The sequence below is a fragment of the Amblyraja radiata genome, chromosome 1 (assembly GCF_010909765.2).
Source record: "Amblyraja radiata isolate CabotCenter1 chromosome 1, sAmbRad1.1.pri, whole genome shotgun sequence".
Classification (NCBI taxonomy): Eukaryota; Metazoa; Chordata; class Chondrichthyes; order Rajiformes; family Rajidae; genus Amblyraja; species Amblyraja radiata.
Window position 1 is genome coordinate 147,256,484 of NC_045956.1, and position 13,682 is coordinate 147,270,165.

At 40.7% G+C, this 13,682-nt stretch overlaps 1 protein-coding gene across 1 annotated transcript in view; it reads left to right on the forward strand.

The window, feature by feature from the left end:
• dnai1 (dynein axonemal intermediate chain 1) overlaps positions 1 to 13,682 on the forward strand; it is a 158,845-nt gene that overhangs the window by 91,535 nt on the left and 53,628 nt on the right. Inside the window, exons 12-14 of the mRNA XM_033038027.1 lie at positions 861 to 945; positions 4,605 to 4,722; positions 7,521 to 7,564. Coding sequence (XP_032893918.1) covers positions 861 to 945; positions 4,605 to 4,722; positions 7,521 to 7,564 — 247 coding nt within the window. The remainder of the gene's footprint in view (positions 1 to 860; positions 946 to 4,604; positions 4,723 to 7,520; positions 7,565 to 13,682) is intronic.

The following is a 13,682-nucleotide window of genomic DNA, read 5'->3' on the forward strand; positions in this document are numbered from 1 at the left end:
AAACTAAATATTTGTCTATTAATGAAAGTGTAAATGAGATATAAAATTATTCTAAAAATAAAATCTATTATTTATGCATGAATAGTACCAATGATATTCCATCGCTTATTTAGTTCTGTCAATTTTTTTGGTCACGATTTTAGTATGTGTAGTAAAATGTCAATAACCCACTCCCACAATTTGGAAGTGCCAACGTTTCAGCATCTAAGGGATCCCAGCAGCTTATTGGGACCCATTCTTACTTGCAAGTCCCTGGATCCTGCAGTCTCTTTAAATTAACTGGGGATCAATTTGACACACCCTTTGGACATACTTAGTTCACTGGAAAATCTATTATAATACTGAAACCATGCAAAGGGCAGTGGGTGCATGGAACGAGCTGCCGGAGGAGGTAATCGAGGCAGGGACTACCATGACATTTAGGAATCCATTAGATAGGTGCATGGATAGGACAGGTTTGGAGGGATATGGGCCAAAAGCAGGTATGTAAGACTTGTGTGGATGGGACATGTTGGTCAGTGTAGGCAAGTTGGGCCAAAGAGCCTGTTTCTACAATGTATGACTGAATGATATTTTAAAAAGTAGACATATCTTGAGGAGAAAACCTACACATTTTGTCCACGCCACTGCATAAAACCCATTCCTTCTCTCCAGAGATGCTGCTTGTTACTCCAGCATTTTGTGTCTACCTGACATTTTTTAAAAAAGGGTTTGACTTTCATTTAAATTTATGTTTTTTGGATTCAAGCTTCTTATTTTGAAGTTGTATTGAATGTGTTGTTTTCCTAAATATTCATCAAAAACATTCATTTTGATGGTGATTTACTTTTCATTTTACTTCTTTGTACGTAATTGTCCAGGGCGATGATATTTCAAGAGTTGGCAAGGTGTCTAAAATAGTGGAACGAATGGTGAACCAGAACTCTTATGATGACATTGCACAAGGTAAAATAAAAATTAAGGCTTTTGTTAAAACGACATAATTAGGATCAAACGTACCTACATTAATATTGATATTTTCTTGTAAATTATTTATCCAAATTACAAAAAATGTTGGAATATGACTTTTAAGTTAAGTTCTTGTACTTCATAGAGTAATAGTATAGAAGCTGGGATGTAATGTTAAAATTGTACAAGGCATTGGTGAGACCAAATCTGGAGTATGGTGTCCAATTTTGGTCGCCCAATTATAGGAAGGATGTCAACAAAATAGAGAGAGTACAGAGGAGATTTACTAGAATGTTGCCTGGGTTTCAACAACTAAGTTACAGAGATAGGTTGAATAAGTTAGGTTTTTATTCTCTGGAGCGCAGAAGGTTAAGGGGGGACTTGATTGAAGTCTTTAAAATGATGAGAGGGATAGACAGAGTTGATGTGATCAAGCTTTTCCCTTTGAGAATAGGGAAGATTCAAACAAGAGGACATGACTTCAGAATTAAGGGACAGAAGTTTAGGGGTAACATGAGGGGGAACTTCTTTACTCAGAGAGTGGTAGCGGAGTGAGCTTCCAGTGGAAGTGGTGGCGGCAGGTTCGTTGGTATCATTTTAAAATAAATTGGATAGGCATATGGATGAGAAGGGAATGGAGGGTTATGGTATGAATGCAGGCAGGTGGGACTAAGGGAAAAAAGTTGTTCGTCACGGACTTGTAGGGCCAAGATGGCCTGTTTCCATGCTGTAATTGTTATATGGTTATATGGTTAATAGAGCCATGCAGCAAGGAAGCAGGGTTTTCAGCATAACCAGTCCTTGCTGATCAAATCTAGTCCCATTTGCCTGTATTTGGCCCATATGCCACTAAACCTTTCCGATTCGTATACCTGCTCTTTTCAATGTTATTATTGTACCTGTCTCAACTACTTCTTCTGGCAGGTGATTCCATGCACCCACTCCCTGAGTGAAAAGGGTGCCCATCAGGTTCCTATTAAATCTTTCTCCTCTCACATTAAAGCTATGTCCTTTGGTTCTTGATTCCCTTATCTTGGGTAAAGGTCTGTGTGAATTCACCCTATGAATTCCCCTCATGATTTTATACACTTTAACGAGATCGCCGATATGCAAAATGCATATTTCCAGATTCATGGACAGTTTCTTCCCAGTTGTAATCAGGCAACTGGGCCATCCTCATACCAGCTAGAGTGTGGTCCTGATCTACCTCAATGGAGACCTTTGAACTATCTTTTATCAGATTTGATAATGTTCTAAATGTTGAATCCTTTATTCTTTAACTGTACACTGTGGGTGGCTTGATTGTATGGTCTTTTTGCCTGGATAGCACGCAACAAAAAGTTTTTTACTGTACCTCTGTACACATGACAATAACAAACTAATTAACTAAACTAAACCGCTAATGCCCCTGTCCCATTCAGGAAACCTGAACGGAAACCTCAGGAGACTTTGCGCCCCACCCAAGGTTTCCGTGCGGTTCCCGGAGGTTTTTGTTAGTCTCCCTAATGGTCAAAAGTGGTTTCCGCTTATTCTATGTTCCGGCGATTATTTTTAAAAATTCAAAACCGGCCACGACTAAAAATAGGTTGCCATTTTAAAAATCAGTAATTTTTTAGTCGAAGCCGGTTGCGATGCTAGTTGAAGGTGCTTCCCGGAGGTTGCAGGTGGTTGCCGGAGGTTGCAGGCAGTGGAAGGTAAATAAATGTGAGATTATTCACTTTGGTGGCAAGAACAGGAAGGCAGATTATTATCTGAATATTATTATCAGATTATTATCCGAGTAGGAAAAGGGGAGGTGCAACAAGACCTGGGTGTCCTTGTACATCAGTCACTGAAAGTAAGCATGCAGGTACAGCAAGCAGCGAAGAATGCTAATGGCGTGTTGGCCTTCATTGTGAGATAATTTGAGTTTAGGAGCAAGTAGGTCCTACTGCAGTTATACAGGACCCTGGTGAGACCACACCTGGAGAATTGTGTGCAATTTTAGTCTCCTAATTTGAGGAAGGACATTCTTGCTATAGAGGGAGTGCAGAGGTGGTTCACCAGGTTAATTCCCGGGATGGCGGGACTGACATATGAGGAAAGAATGGGTTGACTGGGCTTGTAATCACTGGAAATTAGAAGGATGAAAGGGGATCTTATAGAAACATATAAATTTTTTAAAGTATTACACAAGCTAGATGCAGGATAAAATGTTCTCCAGAACCGGGGTCACAGTTTAAGAATAAGTGGTAGACCATTTAGGACTGCGATGAGGAAACCCAAATTCACCCAGAGAGTTGTGAATCTGTGGAATTTTCTGCCACAGAATGCAGTGGAGGCCAATTCACTGGATGTTTTCATGAGAGAGTTAGATTTAGCTCTTAGGGCTAATGGAATAAAGGGACATGGGGAAAAAGAAAGAAATGGGTACTGATTTTGGATGATCAGCCATGATCATATTGAATGACGGTGCTGGCTCGAAGGGCCAAATGGCCTCCTCCAGCACCTATTTTTCTATGTGTCTATGTTTCTATGAAATAGTCTTACTTGGTTTGCTTTTATGTTGTACATATTTTTAACATCTTGAGTTGATCTCCTCTCAGCTTTATATATTCTTTGAAAAACATTGGATTTTTGAATATAATGCCACAATGAAAATGATTGTCTTCATTGTCGTCTTAATAACCATTTAATATTTCCTCCATGCCCTAATACACCATAATAATGGGCAGAAGTGAATCCAGAGGAAGAAGTAGTGGTAGTACCAATTACTACGTTTAAAAGACATTTGGACAAGTGTAGTGACAGATTTTTATATCGTTTCAAGGATTAGTCCTTTAGTCACTAATTAAAGACAGAGGATCAGAAGATAATCGATACACACCCACGAGCTCTCCACAAAGCCGTTGAAAGATAAATCTTCCAAACACAGTTTCTTGATTAATAGTTTATTTATTGTAGTAGTAAAAACAGTAAGATATTCATCCAAACTTCTTCTTGTATAAATACATTTTAATCTTTCTCGTAGTCAAACTCGTGCATGGTCGAAAGCTGTGATCTCTCCCCCATGCTTCTTCAAACTAAACTAACTACTAGGGAGTTTGCGCGAGAATCCCAGCCGCAAACAAGTGATAATTGAAAATAGGACTTTTTTGCTTCCTGATATGGTACCTGTTAGATTGCTTTAATATAACTGGCTATTCATCCAGTTTGATGATATGTTAGTTTCTTGATGCCAGGTGCTTGATGCTTCTGAACTATTGCATGGCAGCAACAGGTGTCAGAAAAGAGAAGATTCTTGTCATAAAGAGCCCCATACTGGTATTGAAAATTATCTCTCAGTCTGAAGAAAGGTCTCGACCTGAAACTTCACCTATTTCTTCTCTCCAGAGATGCTGCTTGTCCCACTGAGTTACTCCAGCATTTTGTGTCTATCTTCTACCTATCTTCAAAGTCAGCATCGAGCACCATTGTTTTGCTGCTGACCACAAATTCAAAGTTGGCGATTTTGTAATGACTCCACGTGATGCATTCTCACCTTTAGCTACAAGAAAATCAACATTTGTAATTATGAAATAAATATTAATGAAATAAAATAGGATTTATGTTCAGAGCACAGTTCTTAAATGTTATTAACATTAAATATGGAATTTACCTTTTTTTTCTCTCTGCAGACTTTAAGTATTTTGAAGATCCTTCTGATGAATTCCGAGATCAAGAGGGCACTGTTCTACCTCTATGGAAATATTTTTATGACAAGGTTAAGAAATTGTCAGTTTGTGGGATGTCCTGGTGCGTATCACAATTGTCAAACTAGGTACAAGTTCAATAAGCAATAATAAAAAATAAGTAATCAAGTAGCATCATATACCGTATGTTACTGACATCTTTCTATTGCAAATCAAAAATTCCCCAGGTTTGATTGAGATAAAATATTAATCATTTCCTCCTGTTCCGAGGATAACATAATTTGATATTTAAAATTCATCTGAACCATTGGAACAAGCAGAATGCTTATTGATTTAGATTTAGGTTTATCATTGTCACATGTCCCAAGGTACAGTGAATGATACTGATACTCTATTATATTGTTGCATGTGACAAGTCACTGTGATTTTGTGATACTGGGATGAATGAATGAATACTTGAAATGTCACAGTGAAATTCTTTCCTTACATACCTTGTAAGAATTATGCAATGGGTGCCCATGAAGGGCGCTTACAAAGCTACAAATTCCGTCCACCCCCCCCCCCCCCCCCCCCACGCCAGGTCCCCATTGTCCATTGTTCTGCTCCCCTCATGGTGGTCCCCCCACACCGGGTCCCAATTGCTGTTCCCCCTCCCTCTCGGTGATCCACTTCGTTCCATCCCATGGCAGTGGCATCCTCACTCCCACGTGTCCGTCTTCGTCCCTCGGACGGTTCCCTCATCGACCGCCGATCTGACTTCTCCACAACGCTGCCGGGTCCTCTTCTGAGGCATCCGTGGCTCTGACCCAGGCCGCGGCCGTAAGCTCCGCCGGCCTCGGGCTCCGCCAGCAGCTCCGCCAACCCGGGCTCCGCTCAGACCCGGGCTTCGATGACCTGGGCTCCGACCCACAAGGCTCCTCCGACTCGCGAGGCCCCGGCGGGGTTCCGACTCGGGTTTCTCTGCGGCCATCCGGGAGGCCTCGAGAATAAAGGCCCCCGGCCGCATTCCCAGTCCGTGGTCCGGCAGGAAGTCTTCTGCCCCATGGCCCGGCAGGAAGCATTCTTTGCTTTGACTACCCAAGGTATGCAAAGAGTCGGTAGATGAAGGGTGCTGACGAGCTTTATTTTGCATGCTTTTCAAACAGATCAGATGTAACATATATAGATATAGATACAATCAGTTCAAAATCAAGTGCAATAGATAGAGCAAAGCGGAAGACAATGAGTGCAGAATATAGTTCTAAGCATTGTAACACATAAGTTCCCAACGGAGTAGAGGTGGATCAAACAGTACTCTAGCTTATGGACTATATGGTTGGGTCAGAAATAAACTGGGGAGTGGTGCAGGGAGATGATTGGGGTAATGGTGATAGGACATTGGCAGGTTAAAAGGTGAGACTAAACAAAAAGTAAAAATCTACAAGGAAGAAGATGGACTCATAGGATTCTCAGGTAGTGGCTCATGTAGGATTGAGAATTTTAAGTAATGCTGAAGTAGGCCCCAGTTCTTTGATTAAGCTATTTCACAGTTCGAGCTCTGCTTCAAACAGGATAGGTTGGTTGAGTGGGCAGATACATGGCAGAGGCAGTTTAATGTGGATAAATGTGAGGTTATCCACTTTCGTAGCAAAAACAGGAAGGCAGATTATTATTTAAATGGTGTCAAGTTGGTAAATGGGGAAGTACAACGGGATGTGGGGGTCCTTGTTCATCAGTCAATTAAAGTAAGCATGCAGGTACAGCAGGCAGTGAAGAAAGCGAAGGGCATGTTCTCCTTCATAACAAGAGGAGTTGAGTATAGGAGCAAATAGGTCATTCTGCGGTTGTACAGGGCCCTAGTGAGCCCCACCTGGAGTATTGTGTGCAGTTTTGGTCCCTAAATTTGAGGAAGGACATTCTTGCTATTGAGGGAGTGCAGCGTAGATTCACAAGGTTAATTCCTGGGATGGCGGGACTGTCATATGCTGAGAGAATGGAGCGGCTGGGCTTGTATACTCTGGAATTTAAAAGGATGAGAGTGGATATTATTGAAACATATAAGATTATTAAAGGTTTGTACACTAGAGGCAGGAAACATGTTCCCGATGTTGGGGGAGTTCAGAACCAGGGGCCACAGTTTAAGAATAAGGGGTAAGCCATTTAGAATGGAGATGAGGAAACACTTTTTCACACAGAGAGTTGTGAGTCTGTGGAATTCTCTGCCTCAGAAGGCGCTGGAGGCCGGTTCTCTGGATACTTTCAAGAAAGAGCTAGATAGGGCTCTTAACGATAGCTGAGTCAGGGGAAATGGGAGGAAGGCAGAAACGGGATACTGATTGTGGATGATCAGCCATGATCACATTGAATGGCAGTGCTGGCTCGAAGGGCCGAATGGCCTATTCCTGCACCTATTGTCTATTGTCTAATGCTAATTGACTGTTCCATGCTGTTTACTATCACTGTGCATATCCAATATTCTCTATTCAAACTGTCGGCCCACAGATTTTCTGTGTACGTTTAACTGTCATTTTTTAAATGCGACACAATTGACATGCATATCTTATTTAAATTTCAAACTTAGTGATAGACATTGTAATCGAATGTTCTGCTGACTCATGAATCATGCAGTTAAATGTTTTGAATTTCAATTGTTTTTGATACCAGAGTGATGTGATGCATCTCACACACAAATAAATTGTCAGCAAAAGTCACCTGGTTACTGGGAACTATTTAACAGAAAGGAAAACAATTTGGGCAGCTTTCTGGGCCACTAGAAATGCCAAGAAGGGTAGAAACACCATTTACAGTGGACAGAATGTCTCAATCTCTTTTAATATTAGGAGGTGTTGTGTGCACTAGCACTACAAGAGAGAAAATAAAGAAAATAGTAAGTAATTTACATTTTCTCTTCCTAATTTTCAGGAATCCTAGATACCATGACCTTTTCGCAGTGGCACATGGCTCCTGTAAGTTGGAATTTAGAAATAACCCTTACTGCATTTTGAGCATTATACAAGAGATACACAAAAACTCTATTGTTGTTCATTTTAGATCTGGTTGAGAAGTGTTAAGACATCCATTTAGTTTATTTACATTGATTTTACAAAACATGGCATATCAACCAAGTCTAGCTTTATTAATCAATCCTCATTGACCTTCAGAAAATCATGCAGAGCACCCATCACCATTTTCTGAAAGTTAATCAGGAACGGTTATTAAGGTGAGGTGATTGAATCATCACAATCCTGTACTGTTTTAAATATCTGCTTGTCTTTAATTCTAAAGACTGGATTTCAGTACAGACAATAAAAAGATGATTCTTTCTACGCGTCAGTATTGGAAGTAAAAGTTAGTACTGACTGTATGAGCACCGTTTTGACAACGAAGAAAGTGTGTCCACAGCATGGGTAATTTAACAATCAAGAATGGTATGATTTGAAGGTGTAACAGGAGATTTATGGGCCTGTCCCACTTAGGCGATTTTTCAGCAGACTGCCGGTGACTGTCAAGTTGCCAGCAGTCGCCTGAAAAACCGGGAACTGGAACGGCGACTGTCAGAGTGGAACACACACATACACAAACACATCGCAAAGGCGGGGGACAGGGCAAGCAGGGGAGCGCTGTCTGAAAAATTCCCACGGAGCAAAGCCAAGGTGATACAGACACACAACGCGATGAACAGGAAGGTTGGCGCTGTAATGAAGACAGCTAAAGTACAGTGTAAGTCCTTTAAAAGAGGGGGGGGAAGAAGAGGGGGGAGGAGGAGGGAAAAGGAGTGGAGACAACTTTTAAGAAGCCAGAGATACATGGCTGTGAAGTTCGGCGGACATTTAACATTACCGGTCGGTTCCTTGGTTCTGAAAACTACTGCTTACCTCTTTTTCCCCCCAATGAGCCAATGAAATTCACCGGTCAGCACCAGCTCCAACCTACGAGAACCTCCGAGAACCTTCAACCTCCTGGCATCCCACTAGGACCTCCTTGCGACCCACCTACGGGCAAGAATTTGCGTTACTCTCCATGGCGACTTCATTCTAGTCAAAGAATTATTGGCGACCATAATGAGGCCGCGACTAGTTCCCAAAATGTGGGAACTGCTCACGACCATGAAGGCGACTCCCCGGCAACCACTCGCGAACATGTGGCGACCATGTGGTGACTGCAAAGTCCCCTGCAATCGCCTAAAAAGTTGCCTAAGTGGGACAGGCCCATAACTGGGACTGCGTAGATTGAAAGATTTTGGTATAAAGAGAGATTGGATTAGGCTGGTCTATATTTCCTTGGAGCTAAGGAACTGAGGCATGGTATATACAATTAAGAGAAGCATAGATAGAGTAGATAATCAAAGCATTTTACTTATTGTAGGGGAATCAAGAGGAAGGATTTTTTAAGAGAATCTGAGGGGATTTTTTTTAACTCGGAGAGTGGTTGACATCTGGAATACAATGACATAAGAAGGGGTGGACACAGATATGATCAGAACATTTAAGAGACATTTAGACAAGCATAGAACATTTCCTCTGTTAAATTATTTTCCGATAATAAATAATTTGAACGCCTTTCATTAAATTTAATTTCATGTTTTGGGTACTGCTTCCTTTATGAATAACATGAGTAATAGTTTCCCAATGCTGACTCTTGCCAGAGAGAGAAGAAAAAATGGAAAGAACAGAATAAAGACATTTCAAACAAGTATACTTTCAATTATTTAGGATTGTATGTCAACAATGGTAATACTCAGGCAATAGAATGGATCATTAAAATTATGGTATTTGAATCTGTCCCCATTCTGTCCACATTGATCACAAATTCCTATAATTTGGACTGTGGGTGTATTCCATTTGATTCTGGTTATCTTCATTGAAAGATTAGTGCCTAGTTAAATATAAAGGCTGTAAAATAAGAATAAATGCAAGATTTCAGAAATAATATATCATTCCCTAAAAGTGGCATCACAGATAGATAAGGTGATGAAGAAGGCTTTTGGCATTTTGGCCTTCTTCAGTCAGGGAACTGAGCACAGAGGTTGAGATGTTACGTCACAGTTGTACAAAGTGCTGGTGAGGCTGCACATGGAGTATTGGGCTGAGTTTTGAACACCCTACTATAGGTAAGATGCCATTAAGCTGTAAAGTATGAGGAGAGGTTTTATGAGAATGTGGTCAGGACGCGAGGGACTGAGTTGCAGGGAGTAATTAGACAGGCTAGGACCTTGGAGTGCAGGAGGCTTGAGGGCTGAGGATTAGAAAGGGCACAGAGTCTCTTTCCCAGAGTAGGGAAATTAAGAACTAGAGGACATAGGTTTAAGATGCGAGGAAAAAAATTTAAACTGAGCCTGAGGGGCAGCTTTTTCACAGAGACAGTGGTGGGTATATGGAATGGGCTACCAGAGGAAGTAATTGAAGCAGATACAATAACAATATTTAAAAGGGCAGGTACATGAATAGGAAAGGTTTAGAGGGATGTGGGCCAAATGTGGGGGAATGGGACTAGCTTAGATGGGCATGTTGGTCGGCAGGGACAAGTTAGATTGAATGACCTGTTTATGACTCTATGACAGTTATGCTTCTGTTAACTGCTGAAATCTGTTGTGATTGGATGTGTTATCATTTACATAAATAAATGAGAAACCTATTATGTGGAGAATAGTCTTTTAGGGAATTGATAACAGTGTATATTTTCTTATTCCAATTTTGGAAACAGTTAAATGCTCGTTTATCCTTACACAATTAAAATACCTTGTGCAATTATTTCACAATGAGATATTTTGTCCTGTCGTTCTACATCAACTGATGCAATAATCTATATCTCATCTACTATTGATGTATTAACTTTCATTTCCATACGTGAATTACCATTTATATTTGAAAATTATGTTTTGTGTCAATCTTGAAAGGAGGAAATCCATAAATTATTGCAATAACATTAAATATCAGTGCTCAAGAGGTTAATCAATGCAGCTTATATTTAAATACATTCATTGCATAAGGTAATTTTAGCAAAATAAATCTATAAAACTGATATAACAGTGTTAGGAGAGGAACTGAAATATTGATCCAATTCACGGAACATTACATTTTGAAGATAATCTAGTAAAGAATGTAGTGCAAAATAAATCAAAGTCATGCACATCATTTATTCTTTGACACTATGGGGACTCTGGATGATGTCAGAAGGGTATTGGACAACCAAACAGCTGAATTATATATAATAAGTGTCAAGAGGAGATCTCCAGTGAAAAGGCTAATAAGCACGTCTGTACATGCTGATAGCTTGATGCCAGGTTGTGACCCACTGAAGTTTAAACATCCAAAACCTTCTCTCTGTTGGTAATTAAATCTCCTTAATCACTTCTCCTTAAATTTTGAAAGCTTTTTTTTTGTTTAAAGCAGATCTATAAAAGTTATTTTTGATTCTTATCTTGTATTTTAGTATTTGGAAATGGTATGTGAAATTGATGGGCGGGCAACTTCATGGGTGATACTTTTTCTCTGAAGTACTATGCACGCATGGTGAATTTTGGGATAGTAAATAAGCTGAAATCCATTCTTAAAGGCTAGTGGTCCAAATTTGCCACAACCCCGTTGGTTTCTTAAAAAAATCAAATTTATTTCAGGGCCATTTGAGACTCCTAATCTGCCTCATGTAAATCAGTGTATAACTAATGCCTGCAAACAACTTTTCTCATTTTACCCCAGCTGCCCTATTTACTAAAATAGTGAAGGAAGGCACTGCAGAAAGAAATCTCCGATGTGCTTCCAATATTGAGGAGAACAGTTTCTGTGTGAAAACATTGGGATTACTTTGCAATACCCAAGTCAAACAATAATATTGTAAGAGAAAAGCAAACTGCTGGAGGAACACTTGATTTTCCAGCATCTACAGTCTACTTGCCTCCAAAAATACTTTATTTTTCTCACTTTCATCATGAACCATTTTGCATTAGAACTTCAGGCTTAGAAATTAGCTATGTGACAGATGAACATACCTAAAGAGATCAGCTACAGCATTGCACAAAGTTTATCCATTGTCCTTATATATAATCAGCCATCTGTAGGCATTTGTCTTAACCCCAGAGGTAAGTTCTCAAAGAAAGGAGATGAAACCAGGCCTTGGATGGAGGTACGGATGGTCAGTAGGACTACAGCTTTATGCCATCCATCTCCTTTCCATGTATCATGAAAATGGAAGCAGTAAGGTGGCACAGTGGTATAGCCAGTAGAGTCGGGTTAGGGTTTGGGTCTGGCCTCTGGTACTGCCTGTGTGGAGTGTGCATTGCTTTTGCTGTGATTCCATGATTTACCACAGGGTACGTCAATTTCCTCTCACATGTCAAAGCCAGGTTAGTAGATTAATTTAGAATCATAGAAACATAGAAAAATAGGTGCAGGAGTAGGCCATTTAGCCCTTTGAGCCAGCACCGCCATTCAACATGATCATGATCATGGTCAGTACACCGTTCCTGCTTTTTCCACATATCCCTTGATTCCATTAACCCTAAGAGCAAAATCTAACTCTCTTAAAAATATCCAGTGAATTGGCCTCCACTGCCTTCCGTGGCAGAGAATTCCACATAATCACAACTCTCTGGATAAAAATGTTTATCCGCATCTCAGTCCTAAATGGCCGACCACTTATTCTTAAACTGTGACCCCTGGTTCTGGACTCCCCCAACATCGGGTACATTTTTCCTGCATCTAGCCTGTCCAATCCTTTAAGAAATTTATGTTTCTATAAGATCCCCTCTTGGCCTTCTAAATTCCAGTGAATACAAGCCCAGTCGACCCATTCTTTCATAATATGTCAGTGCCGCCATCCCGGGAATTAACCACTGCACTTCCTCAATAGCAAGAATGTCCTTCCTCAAATCAGGAGACAAAAATTGCACATGATACTCCAGGTGCGGTCTCACCAGGGCCCTGTACAACTGCAGTAGGATCTCCTTGCTCCTAAACTCAAATCCTCTCGCTATGAAGGTCAACATGCTATTAGCTTTCTTCATTGCCTGCTGTACCTGCATGCTTACTTTCAGTGACTGATGTACAAACACAACCAGGTCTCGTTGCACCTCCCCTTTTCCTAATCTGACACCATTCAGATAATAATCTGCCTTCCTGTTCTTGCCACCAAAGCAGATAACCTCACATTTATCCACAATATACTGCATCTGCCATGCATCTGTCCATTCACCCAACCTATTCATGTCACCCTGCAGCCTCATAACATCCTCCTCGCAGCTCACACTGTCACCCAGTTTTGTGTAATCCACAAACTTGGAATTTACTGTTGTAATGATAGGAGATAGAATCTAGAGAAAGTTCACAAGAATATGGGGAGTATAAAATGGAAGAGTAGGCACAGACTCAGTGGGCCGAAGTGCTTGTTTCCAGGAAAAAACAAAAAACAAACTGCTGAAACTGGGTCAAGAAGTGTATGGGGCAAAGGATAGCTCAGACCCTCTAGTCCTGGCAACATCCTCGTAAATCTACTCTGTACCTTTTCCAGCTTGACAACATTTTTCCTATAGCATGGTGCCCAGAACTGAACACAATAGTTCTCTAGTGTTGGACATTTCCACCTTGTGTCTCCCTTCAACTTCCGTCGTTACAGAAAAAGCAATCCAAGTCTATCTTAACTCTCCCTGTAGCTGAATCACTTTAATATAGGATACATTCTGGTAAACCTCCTCTGCACCCTCCCCAAAGCCTCTACATCTTTCCTTTAATGTGGCGATGAGAACGGCACAAATGCAACCTAACAAAAATTCTATAGAACTGCTTCATGACTTCCTGGCTCTTATATTCAATTCCCCTAGCAATGAAGGCAAACATACCATAAGCCTTCTTTACCACCCTATCTACTTGTGCTGCCACCTTCAGTACACTTTGAACTTGGACTCCAAGATCCCTCTGCACATCAATGCTGTTAATGGTCTTACCATAAACCGTATACTCTCTCCTTACATTCAACCTCCTAAAGTACAACACCTCACATTAGTTTGGGTTTAACTCCATCTGCCATTTCTCTGCCAATTTCAGCAGCTGAACTATATCTCGCTGTATCTTCTGATGGCATTCCTCACTG